This window comes from Babylonia areolata, chromosome 24 (genome assembly GCF_041734735.1).
Source record: "Babylonia areolata isolate BAREFJ2019XMU chromosome 24, ASM4173473v1, whole genome shotgun sequence".
NCBI classification, from domain to species: Eukaryota; Metazoa; Mollusca; class Gastropoda; order Neogastropoda; family Buccinidae; genus Babylonia; species Babylonia areolata.
Window position 1 is genome coordinate 3,275,374 of NC_134899.1, and position 15,775 is coordinate 3,291,148.

Consider the following 15,775-nt stretch of genomic DNA (forward strand, 5'->3'; position numbering starts at 1 on the left):
CACCACCTATCTACACCACTCAACTAAACACTCCCAACTCCAACCTATCTACACCACTCACATAAACACTCCCAACACCACCTATCTACACCACTCACATAAACACTCCCAACTCCAACCTATCTACACCACTCACATAAACACTCCCAACTCCAACCTATCCACACCACTCACATAAACACTCCCAACTCCAACCTATCCACACCACTCACATAAACACTCCCAACACCACCTATCTACACCACTCACATAAACACTCCCAACTCCAACCTTTCCACACACACGCACACACTTTGAGAATTGATCTTGCCTTTGCAAGCTGAGGTACACACTTAACATCACAACAAATGCTTCCCACAAACTGACAAGCAATAAGCAATAGCAGCTGGCAGATGTGGTGTAACTCATGAGGATCAGTCCACACAGTTCTTTAGAAGAAACCCGATCTGACAAGAACACAAATATACATGCCTGCACTCAAAGCCTGACACTGGGTTATGCTGCTGGTCAAGCATCTGTCAGCAGATGTGGTGTAGCATATATGGATTTGTCTGACAGCAGTGATGCCTCCTTGAGAAACTGAAGCTGAGACTGACGCCTCATTGATACAAAAAAAAAAAAAAAGCAAAAAATATCACTGAATACAAAGTTTCTCACTCTTGCATAAAATCTACAGCAAATTCTGCCATTAAGCACAAGGTATCTAAAAAGGCTAAAAAATAGTGTGAAGAATCAACTGCCACATCCTAAACAAGTGCTCACAGAGTTTGTTTTTGGCGTCGGTAAAAGCCGTCTCCCAAGCTGCTCGCTTCTCCGCTGATGTGAAGCCCATTTCAAGATTCAAAACACCTTCCCTGAAACAATAAGTGCAAAAGGTCAATGATCAATCAATCAATAAATCATCAGCCAGTCAGTCCGTCCGTCCGTCCACTAATCAATCTATCCAGTACACAGTACACAAACTATTTCTACCTCTATCAATTCCAGAAGCCAACCAAAGATATTTAACACACACACACACACACACACACACACACACAAGCAAGCACACACCTAAACGCCCCCAACACACACACACAGAACCACACACACACACCAAACATCTCCCTTCCCCCCAATGCCCCTCACCCCCCCACCCCCTGAGCCCCTCCTCCCCCCCACACACACACTCACTGAGTGGTGACCAGCAGTTCCACCTTGTTGGACTCGGACGCTATGCTGCGCAGCGTTCACACACACACACACACTCCTGCACACAGTCACACACACACTCCTGCACACAGTCACACACACACTCATGCACACAGTCACACACACACTCATGCACACAGTCACACACACACACACACACTCACTGAGTGGTGACCAGCAGTTCCACCTTGCTGGACTCGGACGCTATGCTGCGCAGCGTTGCCTCAGCCAGCTGCTGGGTGAGTGAGGTGTTCAGCTCCCGCACTGCCTCGTCCACATTCTGCACGCACAGCCTGTCACTGTCAGTAAATATATCCTTCCATTCAACTTTTCTTTTCCATTCAATTTTTCTTTCATGTTCATTTCAGTTAATCCTTTCACCGCCAAGCTCGCATGTATGCACAGGCGTGGTAGAGGACCCATGTCACTGAAAGGTGACCATTCATTGGTCTGTTATCCATGAACCTACTGCTCTTAATGTTCAGTGGTAGGATAGGCCATATTTTCTGTACATCGCAGGGGAATCTCCAGCTATTCTTAGCCACTGTCTTTTCTGTGTTTATACCACAAGGGAATTTTGTACTCTAAATTGACTGGCGGTGAAAGGGTTTATTCAGTGTCCACTTTAGAATATCCATATGCAGTAAACACGTTGATGGTGTAATTAGTGTCACTGTATGTGTTCTGTCCAAATTTATATATTCTTTTTTTTTTTAATTACGAACAAGAAAAACAATGTCACGCTGTCTTCCTAAACACAGCCCATGTTCCGGCGACTGGGACGGGTTCAGGGTGTTTTTGTGATCGCGGAACGAGCCTCAATGAAATAAACCATTAATGATCCAGAAATACGACTTAATTCAGGACACTTACAACCTATCATTGGTGTGACAGTGAAGATTTTTTTCTAATATGTCTGAGCCAAATTGGGTATTTGCAGACAAAGTATTTCCAGAGAAAATGGCAAGGCAAAGTTAAAGTTTACCACGGACACACACAGACAACGGAACGCTGGGTTATAACATATACTCACTCTGTTTACACAAGTGAGTCAAAAAAGGCAGAAGTTTCCAGATCCCACAGCCTTGACAGCCATGGGGGTGGTGGGTTCATTCATGTCCACTGTGTCTTCTGCTCGGCGTCGGTCCTCTCATTTCATTGTTTTAACTCACTCAGTACAGCCAGGAGATGTGTAGTAGATACATATTAGACACATCTCCTACAAGGAGCACAAGACCAATGACTATGTGCGGAACCTGGTCAGCAACCTTGTTGGGCCCCAAGAACCACTGCTGGCAACTGTCAAACTATGGAAGATGGCATGGTTTGGTCACATCATACGACATAACACCCTCTCCAAAACCATCCTGCAAGGGACTGTAGAGGGAGGGCGCAGACGGGGGCGGCAGAGAAAGAGCTGGTCCGACAACATCAAGGAATGGACCAAAATGACGATGCCAGATCTCCTCACGACAGCTGCCAACAGACCGGCGTGGCGAGCTATGACATCTTCCTCATGTCCCCCCAACGACCCCAGCGGTCGAGGGAATGAGTGAGTGAGTGAGTACTGCCAGTTCGCTTCCCTGACTTTCCCAGGTTGTCAGGGTTAGTAACAAAAATTCTTTTGTTTTTTTAATCACCAAAAAACCAAATGTTAGAAGTTCTAAACTGAAATTTTCCAATGGGATCAGCAACACAATGAGTTAGTCGGGGACAAAATGTATATCAAACTTCCTCCCTTCTTACACTGTCTTCCAGTGAGACGATCAAAGTATCCCTAATTTTTGTTCTAAATTTGCACACACTGATGACTTGTAGATGAAGTCAGAAAAGCATAATGAGTTTGAAACAGTTTGAATTCACAATGTTATAAAGCCAGAACAGGGCTCCTTCATCAGAAACGGCTGTCTGCCTTGTGACTGGGTCACACACCACTGCCTCCAGAATCCTAAACTGTTCTTTTTAACTCATTCACTGCCAGTCGACTACACATAGGCAAGTGAAGTCGACATCTAGGGGTCATGTCAAAAGGACCGTTTTTCACACTGTAACAAAGCCTTACAGCTTCAGCCAGTTTCACCGGCCAATAGAACAAAGACAAACCTGTGCTCCCTGACCCAGTTTGAAGTGAACAAGTCCACTGTGATGTTTTGACTTGAACAGAATTCTGTGACTGAGAGCATTTGACTTGAACAGAATTCTGTGACTGAGAGCATTTGACTTGGACAGAATCCTGTGACTGAGAGCATTTGACTTGAACAGAATTCTGTGACTGAGAGCATTTGACTTGGACAGAATCCTGTGACTGAGAGCATTTGACTTGAACAGACTTCTGTGACTGAGAGCATTTGACTTGAACAGAATTCTGTGACTGAGAGCATTTGACTTGAACAGAATTCTGTGACTGAGAGCATTGGACTTGAACAGAATCCTGTGACTGAGAGCATTTGACTTGAACGGAATTCTGTGACTGAGAGCATTTGACTTGAACAGAATCCTGTGACTGAGAGCATTTGACTTGAACAGAATTCTGTGACTGAGAGCATTTGACTTGAACAAAATCCTGTGACTGAGAGCATTTGACTTGAACAGAATCCTGTGACTGAGAGCATTGTATCGTTAGTGTTTGGTGCAGGGGGGTGTTTTTTCACACACAGACACTTGTCGGTGAAAGAGCTAACATGGAAACTTCAGACAGCAGTACCTGGTGTGTGGACACCAGACCCGAACACAGGTCTGTGATCTGCCCCAGGATCTCAATGTCCCTCTCCAGCTGCTCTCTGTCCACCGCAGGCCTGTGGTTCAGAGCGCCTGCAAGAGCTGAAACATTGGGAATGTTTTTTTTGTTTTGTTTTGTTTTTTTCAAACAACAACGAATAGAGTACAAAAGAAACAATGTGATACACCACAAGTGATAAGAAACTCTTGGGAGAGCTGGACAATACAAGGTCTTCAAAGAAGACCCCCCAGTCAAGAATTTCAGCTCTTAACAACTGTAAGTGACACTGGACAAAAAAACAAAACAAAGAAAAACAAAAAAAACGGGGTGTGGGGAGTGTGGGGGCTGGAGGGGGTGGGGGAGGGGCAGTGGGGGGAGGGGCAGTTGGGGAGGGGCAGTGGGGAAGGGGCAGTTGGGGAGGGGCAGTGGGGGAGGGGCAGTGGGGGGAGGGGCAGTTGGGGAGGGGCAGTGGGGAAGGGGCAGTTGGGGAGGGGCAGTTGGGGAGGGGCAGGGGGTGAGGGGCAGTGGGGAAGGGGCAGTTGGGGAGGGGCAGGGGGGAAGGTGCAGTTGGGGAGGGGCAGGGGGGGAGGCGTGGGGGGGAGGGGCAGGGGGGAAGGGGCAGTTGGGGAGGGGCAGTGGGGGAGGGGCAGGGGGTGAGGGGCAGTTGGGGAGGGGCAGGGGGGGAGGCGTGGGGGGAGGGGCAGGGGGGAGGCGTGGGGGGAGGGGCAGGGGGGAAGGGGCAGGGGGGGAGGGGCAGGGGGGAGGCGTGGGGGGAGGGGCAGGGGGGAGGCGTGGGGGGAGGGGCAGGGGGGGAGGGGCACTACAGCGGTTGGAAGTTGAAAAGTGAGGTGGTGGTATAATAAACTGGATATGGGAAGAGTGGCTCGAGTGTGTGTGTGTGTGTGTGTGTGTGTGTGGTGTGTGTTCAGATGTTTGCACATGTGTGTGTGGGCATGGGTGCATGAATGTGTGAGTGCATTTGTGCAAGCAGATGTGGGCGTCTGCTGTGTGTGTACATATGTGTGCGAGTATGTATGGTTGCATATGTGTTTGCTTGTGTGTGTATGTGTTTGCATGTGTTTGTTTGTGTGTGTGTTTGTGAGTGGTGTGTGTGCATGATATGCAAATGCTTCAATTTATTTCTGCACAATTCCGATATAAAAGTACAAATACTGTTATGATTATTATTATAATTACTGTATCATTCTATTATATGAATGACGATGTTGATGATTATGATCATTATATCGTAATACATGGGACTTCATGTGCCTCAGACATGTCAGTGATGAAAGACCACAACAAACAAGAACAGAATGTTTCTCACGTTTCACGATCTCCAGACAGTCCAAGCCGGCTTTCAGCCACACTTTGTGCTTGATGTTCTCTGTGAAATCCTGTCCCCCCGGTGTTTTGCTGTCAAGCATTGATACGCAGACACATCATGAATAGCAACAACAATAACAACAGCGATTATGATTATATACATCATCATCATCATCTCCATAGTCATAATCTAGTTACATTAAGAAGAAGAAGAAGAGGAGGAGGAAGACAAAGAAGATGAAGGAGAAGTAGAAGGAAAAGGAGGAGAAAGAGGAGGAGCAGAAGGAGAAGAAGTGAAAAAAGAAGAGGAAGAAGGATGACGTGGGAAAAGAAGAAGGAGAAGAAGAAAAACAACAACAAAACGCTTCTGCATTTACATTTTCTAAAATTTAATGTACATTGGAAACAATTCTAAGATTTACAAAATCCTAAAAAACAAAGAATTAAAATAAAAAAAAAACGCTTACAGGATGACGGACGCTTTATGCAGGACAAAACACTATAAGAACTACAAAATCCTATATAATTTTTTTTTTTAACTTTAAAAAACCTTCAACAAGAAAAAAAAAAAAAAGAAATAAAGAAAAGCTCACAGGATGATGGAGACCTTGCGGGTGACGGGGCCACTTTTACGTTTGACGCTGCTGAGGATGATGAGGTCCGTGAAAAGCCAGACGCAGCACGGGTCCTTCTTGTTCTGCACACAGCGCCACCACTCACACACAGGGGCACAACTCACACACAGGGGCACAACTCACACACAGGAGGCACAACTCAGGGACACAGCGCCACCACTCACACACAGCGCCACCACTCACACACAGGGGCACAACTCACACACAGCACCACCACTCACACACAGCGCCACCACTCACACACAGGGGCACAACTCACACACAGGGGCACAACTCAGGCAGCCCTCAGCCACACATAGCTGGTTTGTTCTGTTTTGCTTTTGTAGCAAATTCTTCTTTTTCTTTCTTTCTTTTTTTTTATCGATGATAAAAAAGAGGATGGTGATGATGACAATGTTGCTATGGAGATCCATTTAGGTTTAGGACTACGTGACAAGGCTGTGCTGTATGCTTCGATTCATAATGATATCCAAGCATTAACCAGGCTCAAGAGATGCAGACACTTGCAGTGCTGGTCAGGAAATTTGAGCAACACACCCAAAGACGCATCCATGAGGTGGATAATAGTCGACTGTGTGGTCCCAGTCTTCCCATTTAAGCCCATTTAAAGTCTTAACTCCCGAGAGCAAGGTTTCGGTTGCGCATGCGCACTAGAGCCTATCCATAAAAGGGAAAGGGGCGGAGTTTATCTATAAAAAGCGCGAGCACGTGTCCGGTAGAAATGTAAACATGTGGGAGGTGAAAGCAAAACAAAGACCGACTCACTGTTAGCGGAGAAAGATATCCGTGTACTCCTGCCACACAATGTGGTCGTTTACGGTTGCCAACGTCGAGGGGCTGTCTGCATGCTTTCCAATTCTCACCAGACAGTACCACGTGCTGGTGCTATTTTTATCTGACAGACACGTCTAGCGCAAACACAAACGGCTCTAGCTCCGCCCCTTTTCTCTGCATTCAAATTTTGTATTACGTGTAGCTGACACATTTTGTACTTTCCAAAGTCAATTCAGGTCTAGATTGGAAGCTGCTAGGCAAATCTCGCTCTCTGCCATAAATGAAGCCAAACCGTAGCTTTATTAGGCTTTTATTTTGAATAAACCTTCACCGACGTCACAGTGTCAGACTCTGGTGAGAAACTGGCTTGATTCAAATCGCCCGCCATTTATAGTCCGGTTCAGGCTTTAAGCTGAACTCTGGGTAGGAGCTGGCCGCAGGCCAAAAATCACACCTCTGCTGTGAAATGAACCCATGTCCTCCAAGCTGTAAGTCCTCAACGATAACCACTTCACCACAGCAGCTGGTTTTTGTAGCCATTTCAGCTGAATCATTCATGTGCATGTTTGTTCTGTTTTGTTTTTGTAGCCATTTCAGCTGAATCATTCATGTATAATTATGATTCTTTTGTTTGGTTTTTGCAGCTTTTGGGATGAATCATCATTGTACATGTTTGATTTGTTTTCCGTTTCGTTTTTGCAATTATTTCAGCGGAATCATTCATGTTAATTATCTATTATCATTATTTTCCAAATGGATGAATAAAGGTGCATTGTATTGTATTGTATTGTATTGTATGTTAGGTGTGTGTTAAATGAAAAAATTGTAGTGTGTTACATGCTCATGCTTTGTGAACTTATAAGCGATGTTATTTCCATCAGATTTACTCTGCGTTATTCTAATACATGTATCAAGTATGACACTTAACACACATCACACTGATATGTCACACAATGCATAAGGGCACTGACACGACAGAATAACTTAACACACAACGCATTCTAGCACTGACATGACATGACAACTTACACACCACACTGACATGTCACACAATGCACATGACACCAACAGGACATGACAAGTGATGTGACACAAATCCCACCTACCACAAGATGCACCATGTCGTGTCGCATGTAGGCTCTGTCTGGGGCCACCAGCTGTCCACACAAAACACAACACATATCCACACTGTTTAGAACTCAGTGTTTAGAGCACACCACACATCCACTGTTTATCACACATCACACATCCACTGTTTATCACACATCACACATCCACACTGTTAGAACATCACTATTATAAAAATTGCCACCAGGCAGAGCTTAAGAATGAAACAATCTGTGGCAATATCACTGTTAACATAAAGATTAACATGTCTGACTAGCACACAGAAACAAAGCTGTGGCAATATTACAATTAACGCAATGGCATAGTCTATCCTCCCTCCACAGAAAGAACAGATTGGGGAAATGGAAAAAAAAAAGACCCAAACAAAGGAATCAACACCAACTGTGTGCTCTGCTGTCAAAAAACCACAAAAAAACATAAAGGTATTTCAGTTTCACTGGAGCATGCATTCATTCTAAGTGCCTTCTTCTTCTGTGTTTGAGGTCTGTAATTCCAAAGCTGACTCTTAGTATGAGAGGGTTTTAACTCTCTCCATACGAACGGCGAAAGAGACGACGTTAACAGCGTTTCACCCCAATTACCATCATCAAAATATTGCAAGTGGAAGGCTCTTATACTGAAGAGGTGAATGTTGACAAAGAATACCACAATTCTGACGACGGAAGCTAAAGGTTGGGTCATTCAGACACCCACTGGACATCCGAGGGGTCTGTGTAGAGGAGAAGAGAGGACTGGCCGTACTGAGTGAGTTAACGTGTACCATCCTTTTTACCCTCACATATAGACAGCCATACTCTCTTTTGGAGGGTGTGCTTGCTGTTACTTTCTTGTTTCCATAACCCATGGAACGTTGACATGTATTACAGGATCTTCAACGTACAAAATCATCTTCTGCATGTGTGTACACACAAGGGGAGTTCAGGCACTAGCAGGTCTACACATCCTCTGGATCCTTGAAGATCTGAAGAAGTCTCCATCCTTGACTCGCCCCGTCATGATCTGAACCTAGGACACTCAGACTTAAAGTTCAACGCTCCAACCACTTAAGCTGCTGGACCCATCATTCCAAGTCAGTTAACACTGAATTACTAGCACCAAAATGCACACATATCTTACCAAGCCATCCTGTACCTTAAAACATTTAAGGTTAAAGGTCCCATAGCCTTTCACCACCACTGGGGCAGTGAAATCATATCCACTGTGTCTAGAGCTTGGCACAGGAAGGTGGGGCAGTGAATTTATATCCACTGTGTCTGGGGCTTGGCATGGGAAGGTGGGGCAGTGAATTCATATCCACTGTGTCTGGGGCTTGGCATGGGAAGGTGGGGCAGTGAATTCATATCCACTGTGTCTAGAGCTTGGCACAGGAAGGCGGAGCAGTGAATTCATATCCACTGTGTCTAGGGCTTGGCATAGGAAGGTGGGGCAGTGAATTCATATCCACTGTGTCTAGGGCTTGGCACAGGAAGGTGGGGCAGTGAATTCATATCCACTGTGTCTAGGGCTTGGCATGGGAAGGCGGAGCAGTGAATTCATATCCACTGTGTCTGGGGCTTGGCATGGGAAGGTGGGGCAGTGAATTCATATCCACTGTGTCTAGAGCTTGGCACAGGAAGGCGGAGCAGTGAATTCATATCCACTGTGTCTAGGGCTTGGCATGGGAAGGTGGGGCAGTGAATTCATATCCACTGTGTCTAGGGCTTGGCACAGGAAGGTGGGACAGTGAATTCATATCCACTGTGTCTAGGGCTTGGCATGGGGAGGTGGGGCAGTGAATCCATATCCACTGTGTCTAGGGCTTGGCATGGGGAGGTGGAGCAGTGAATTCATATCCACTTGTGTCTAGGGCTTGGCATAGGAAGGCGGAGCAGTGAATTCATATCCACTGTGTCTAGGGCTTGGCATGGGAAGGTGGGGCAGTGAATTCATATCCACTGTGTCTAGGGCTTGGCATGGGGAGGTGGGGCAGTGAATTCATATCCACTGTGTCTAGGGCTTGGTGTGGGGAGGTGGGGCAGTGAATTCATATCCACTGTGTCTAGGGCTTGGCATGGGGAGGTGGGGCAGTGAATCCATATCCACTGTGTCTAGGGCTTGGCATGGGGAGGTGGAGCAGTGAATTCATATCCACTGTGTCTAGGGCTTGGCACAGGAAGGCGGAGCAGTGAATTCATATCCACTGTGTCTAGGGCTTGGCATGGGAAGGTGGGGCAGTGAATTCATATCCACTGTGTCTAGGGCTTGGCATAGGAAGGTGGGGCAGTGAAATCATATCCACTGTGTCTAGGGCTTGGCATAGGAAGGTGGGGCAGTGAAATCATATCCACTGTGTCTAGGGCTTGGCATGGGAAGGTGGAGCAGTGAATTCATATCCACTGTGTCTGGGGCTTGGCATGGGGAGGTGGGGCAGTGAATTCATATCCACTGTGTCTGGGGCTTGGCATGGGAGGTGGGGCACTGAATTCATATCCACTGTGTCTAAGGCTCGACACAGGAAGGTGGGGCCCAGTCCTCTCCATCCCCCCTACAGATTTCAGGTAGCCATTCACACCTGGGTGGGGTGAGGAAAACGGAGTGAAGACCCTTTCCCCAGGACACACCACACCGTGCTGAAACAGGGCCTTGAACCCTGATCACTGGAGAACACTGGGTCACAAGTCCAACACCTGACTGATTCTTTTTTCTTTTTTTTTTTTTTTTTTTTTCGCTGCCTCATCATCTGCACCGTTTCAGTGGCATTACTCCCACGCCGCTCATTTAGATTCCCCCATACACAGCCACACCCAGGTTCGTCCGTCACCACCTGACTGATTCTGCCACGTCTCCTCCATCCCATGATGACTCAGTAAAAGACAAATAATCTTTTTAAAAGACACAACATGAATGATTTTTAAAAAAAACCAACAAGATGAATGATCTTTCAAAGATAAAGCGAAAGGAAAGGAGACGTGACGAAGCCTCACATCTGTGATGAGGAGCAGCTCCAGTTTCTTCAGCGTCTCCTGCATGTCCTCCTCGTGCTGGGAGTGGGTGACCGTGCCGATCTTCAGCGCCAGGTCGTGCATGGCGCGACACGCACGCTGCAGCAGGGGGTGGTCTGGGTGGTCCACCGGTGTGTTGTCCAACAGCCGCTGCCAACACACACAGTGTACGTATGCACACATGCAAACAATTACACATGCACGCACATGCACAGAAGCACACAAGCAGGCTCGCATGCACAGACAAGAAAACATGTTTTACAATCAACAAGTGGATGTATGCACAAACACACACAAGCAGTGCGCATGCACACATACATACACACTCGCACACATATATACACACTCGCACACAAACAATATCAAACAAGAGGACACACACACACACACACAGTCAGTGGGTCAAGTACAGAGAGTTTCATTCAGTTACTTTGTGTTTTCTATTTTTTGTGATTTTTTTCCTAACCCTAACAAACGGGTCATCTGCAGGGGAAAGCAAGGGAGAAAACTATTCGTCAGGAGTGAGTTAAGGAACTGTCAATGCATCTGAACATATCCATATGTGCTAAACCACAAATGCTAGGCAGATGCCCTATCAGCAGCACAACACAATGCGCTTTATCAGGCCTTGAGTGCATGCATATACATTTGTGTACATATCAGAGTGGATTTCTTCTGCAGAATTTTGCCAGAGGGCAACACTGATGGTGCCATGGGTTCTTTTCCAGTGCACCAAGTACATGCTGCATACTGGACCTCAGTTTATCATCTCATCTGAATGACTAGATGCTCAGTTTATCATCTCATCTCAATGACTAGATGCTCAGTTTATCATCTCATCTCAATGACTAGATGCTCAGTTTATCATCTCATCTCAATGACTAGATGCTCAGTTTTATCTTCAAGTCAAACCCAGGCCCTCAAGGACACTGTACTGGCACACTAGCGACTTAACTCTCTCCATACGAACGGCGAAAGAGACGACGTTAACAGCGTTTCACCCCAATTACCATCATCAAAATATTGCAAGCGGAAGGCTCTTATACTGAAGAGGTGAATGTTGACAAAGAATACCACAATTCTGATGACGGAAGCTAAAGGTTGGGTCATTCAGACACCCACTGGACATCCGAGGGGTCTGTGTAGAGAAGAGAGGACAGGCCGTACTGAGTGAGTTAACCAATCTGCCGCCTTCCTCCCCACAGGTGTGCACACAAAGGCAGACACGCTTAGTGACTTACGCATGCTTACATCATTTACACATACACACCAACACACTCACTCAATTCGCAGACCAATTCTGAGTTTAGCTCTCAGACTATTATCAAATTCATTACAGACCAAGTATTGTTCTAATGTCAAGTGCATATGCTTTAGTAACCTGACAATTGAGCTCATAATTTTTCACTGTAGCTTGGTGAAGCCTTTTGTACACGAAAGTGTGTCTTCACAAGTGACTGAGAACGTAGATGTTTTTGACTTTTTGCATTCATTATCAGTTGTTTCGCTTGTCAGTTTAACGACTTCTCTTTTACGAAGTCCTTTAAGTAATTCCCTGTAACTGTATTTAGAGGGGTTTTTTTGTTTTGTTTTTCTTCCAAATTTCACCCACATTTTTACCCTCATTTGCCCAGTTTCCCCCAACCCTCCATTCATCCACATCTCCCACCCCTTCTAACCGATAATACTCAGATGTATTCATAAATACTTTAACAAAATGTCTTCAATCACCGATATGTGTGACGGGACATTAAACAAAAATTCCTCCACACTCACTCAAAACAAACACATACACATACCTCTGTATATGTACTGAATCCTTAAACTCCTGTACATGGTGACATGCAATTTGTGGAGCTTAGCTACAAATGTCTGGCAGCATCTTTTATATATATCCTTCGTTGCTTATACTACTGCTGGCAACACAGGGCCATACCAGGACTGAAAAACTAAATACTGATCCTATAGAACCCTAAAAAAATAAATAAATAAAATAAAAAAGCTGGAAAAGAAAATAAGGCACAAATACAGTCATATAAACAAAGGACATAACTGGCACTTACCATTCAATCAATTTTTCACAAGAGGATTTTCAAAAAAAGGAAAAAATAAAAGAACCTGAACATAAACATAACAATGCATTAAATAAAAATATATATATATATTAAGAATAAGAGGCAAATAAAACTTGCTAAACAGCAACTCACACATCCCAGAGGCAAAAACAAATATAACAGTTAGAATGTCCAATTACCAAAAAATATAACAAACAAAATGATAAACACACACACACACACACACACACACACACACACACACACACATTCAAACCTGACTTATTTTACTGACAAAAGCACAAGTGACAGAACCAGCAAAACAGAAAACAAGAAAGGAAGAGGCGATGAAAAGAAAAAAAAAAGAAAAAAAAAGAAGAAAAAAGGCCAGAAACAAAGGGAGCAAAAGAAAAGAGAAAATTTCCAGCACAGGTGGAGAAAGGCAAAGACAAGGCAAGGCAAGGTAAGACAAGGCAAGACACAGCATAACAAGGTAAGACAAGGTAAGGCACAGCAAGGCAAGGTAAGACAAGGTAAGGCACAGCAAGGCAAGGTAAGACAAGGCAAGGCAAGGTAAGACAAGGCAAGACAAGGTAAGACACAGCAAGGCAAGGTAAGACAAGGTAAGACAAGGCAAGGCAAGGTAAGACAAGGTAAGACACAGCAAGGCAAGGTAAGACAAGGCAAGGCAAGGTAAGACAAGGCAAGACACAGCATGGCAAGGTAAGACAAGGTAAGACACAGCAAGGCAAGGTAAGACAAGGCAAGACACAGCAAGGCAAGGTAAGACAAGGTAAGGCACAGCAAGGCAAGGTAAGACAAGGCAAGGCAAGGTAAGACAAGGTAAGACACAGCAAGGCAAGGTAAGACAAGGCAAGGCAAGGTAAGACAAGGTAAGACACAGCAAGGCAAGGTAAGACAAGTTCAGACACAGCAAGGCAAGGTAAGACAAGGTAAGACAAGGCAAGGCAAGGTAAGACAAGGTAAGGCACAGCAAGGCAAGGTAAGACAAGGTAAGACACAGCAAGGCAAGGTAAGACAAGGCAAGGCAAGGTAAGACAAGGTAAGACACAGCAAGGCAAGGTAAGACAAGGCAAGGTAAGGTAAGACAAGGCAAGGCAAGGTGAGACAAGGTAAGACACAGCAAGGCAAGGTAAGACAAGGTAAGACACAGCAAGGCAAGGTAAGACAAAGTAAGACAAGGTAAGACACAGCAAGGCAAGGTAAGGCAAGGTAAGGCAAGGTAAGACACAGCAAGGCAAGGCAAGGTAAGACACAGCAAGACAAGTTAAGACAAGACACAAGACAAGACAAGACAAGGCAAGACAAGGCAAGGCAAGGCAAGACAAGACACAGCAAGACAAGTTAAGACAAGACACAAGACAAGACAAGGCAAGGCAAGGCAAGACAAGACAAGGCAAGACAAGACAAGGCAAGACACAAGACAAGACAGGACAAGGCAAGACGAGACAAGGCAAGACAAGACAAGGCAAGACACAAGACAAGGCAAGGCAAGACACAAGACAAGGCAAGACACAACACAAGACAAGGCAAGACACAAGACAAGGCAAGGCAAGACACAAGACAAGGCAAGACACAAGACAAGGCAAGGCAAGACACAAGACAAGGCAAGACAAGGCAAGGCAAGGCAAGACACAAGACAAGGCAAGACACAAGACAAGGCAAGGCAAGACACAAGACAAGACACAAGACAAGGCAAGACACAAGACAAGACAAGACAAGACAAGACAAGGCAAGGCAAGACAAGGCAAGGCAAGACAAGACAAGGCAAGACACAAGACAAGGCAAGGCAAGGCAAGGCAAGGCAAGACAGGACAAGACAAGGCAAGGCAAGGCAAGGCAAGGCAAGACAAGACAAGACAAGGCAAGACAAGACAAGATGTGACAATACAGTACAGTCCAGACTGCACCGCACCTGTATGAGCAGCTCGTAGCGAGGGATGCGCTGGATGGGTCTCACAATCAGGTCCTTCATGGACAGCTTGCTGCCGCTGTCCCTCTGGCATTGCTGTCCATCAACAACATCAAATCAACATCAGTGACACCCTTCACAATCAGATCCTTCATGGACAGCTTGCTGCCGCTGTCTCTCTCAACATCAGTGACACCCTTCATCTTGCTCCCCCCACACCTAATTCACACCACACACATTGATATAGACATGCTTGGAGCACCTGTTTGTGATGGTCAGATATTTTCATTCAAATTCTGTTTTCAGTGACAAGAGCTAATAGCAACACAATAACATTTAGCCACTGAGAGTTCTATCATTGTCAACAATATAAATATCTATCTATCTATATTTTTCTACTTGTAGATTTTAAGAGAATGAAAAGACTGTTGTTGTTTTTCTACAATTCTTGTTTTTACCTTCTGTGTTCTGCTCATGTTGGTTTTTGAGAAACATTTCCTTAACAAAAAGTAAGTCCCTGCCGAGCTAAGAGGAGGTTCTCTACCACCCCGAAGGGCAGCCAGGACCTAGTGAGGACACCCCTCAAACAGCCAGGACTCCCCCCATCCGACAACAGCCAGGACTTCCCCCACTCACTAGACAACAGCCAGGACTTCCCCCACTCACTAGACAACAGCCAGGACTCCCCCCACTAGACAAGAGCCAGGACTTCCCTCACTAGACAACAGCCAGGACTTCCCCCACCAGACAACAGCCAGGACTTCCCCACCAGACAACAGCCAGGACTCCCCCCACCAGACAACAGCCAGGACTCCCCCCACCAGACAACAGCCCAGCCAGGACTTCCAGACAACAGCCAGGACTCCCCCCACCAGACAACAGCCAGGACTTCCCCACCAGACAAGAGCCAGGACTCCCCCACCAGACAACAGCCCAGCCAGGACTTCCAGACAACAGCCAGGACTCCCCCCACCAGACAACAGCCAGGACTCCCCCACCAGACAACAGCCAGGACTCCCCCCACCAGACAACAG

General features: G+C 45.9%; 1 protein-coding gene across 3 annotated transcripts in view; it reads right to left on the reverse strand.

Moving 5' to 3' along the window:
• LOC143298779 (rho guanine nucleotide exchange factor 17-like) overlaps positions 1–15,775 on the reverse strand; it is a 67,197-nt gene that overhangs the window by 21,395 nt on the left and 30,027 nt on the right. For all 3 annotated transcript variants that reach the window (XM_076611734.1, XM_076611733.1, XM_076611735.1), the window contains exons 7-14: positions 14,745–14,837; positions 10,737–10,904; positions 7,752–7,802; positions 5,830–5,933; positions 5,238–5,326; positions 3,896–4,011; positions 1,356–1,471; positions 763–854 (exon numbers count right to left, since the gene is read on the reverse strand). In XM_076611734.1, coding sequence (XP_076467849.1) covers positions 763–854; positions 1,356–1,471; positions 3,896–4,011; positions 5,238–5,326; positions 5,830–5,933; positions 7,752–7,802; positions 10,737–10,904; positions 14,745–14,837 — 829 coding nt within the window. The remainder of the gene's footprint in view (positions 1–762; positions 855–1,355; positions 1,472–3,895; positions 4,012–5,237; positions 5,327–5,829; positions 5,934–7,751; positions 7,803–10,736; positions 10,905–14,744; positions 14,838–15,775) is intronic.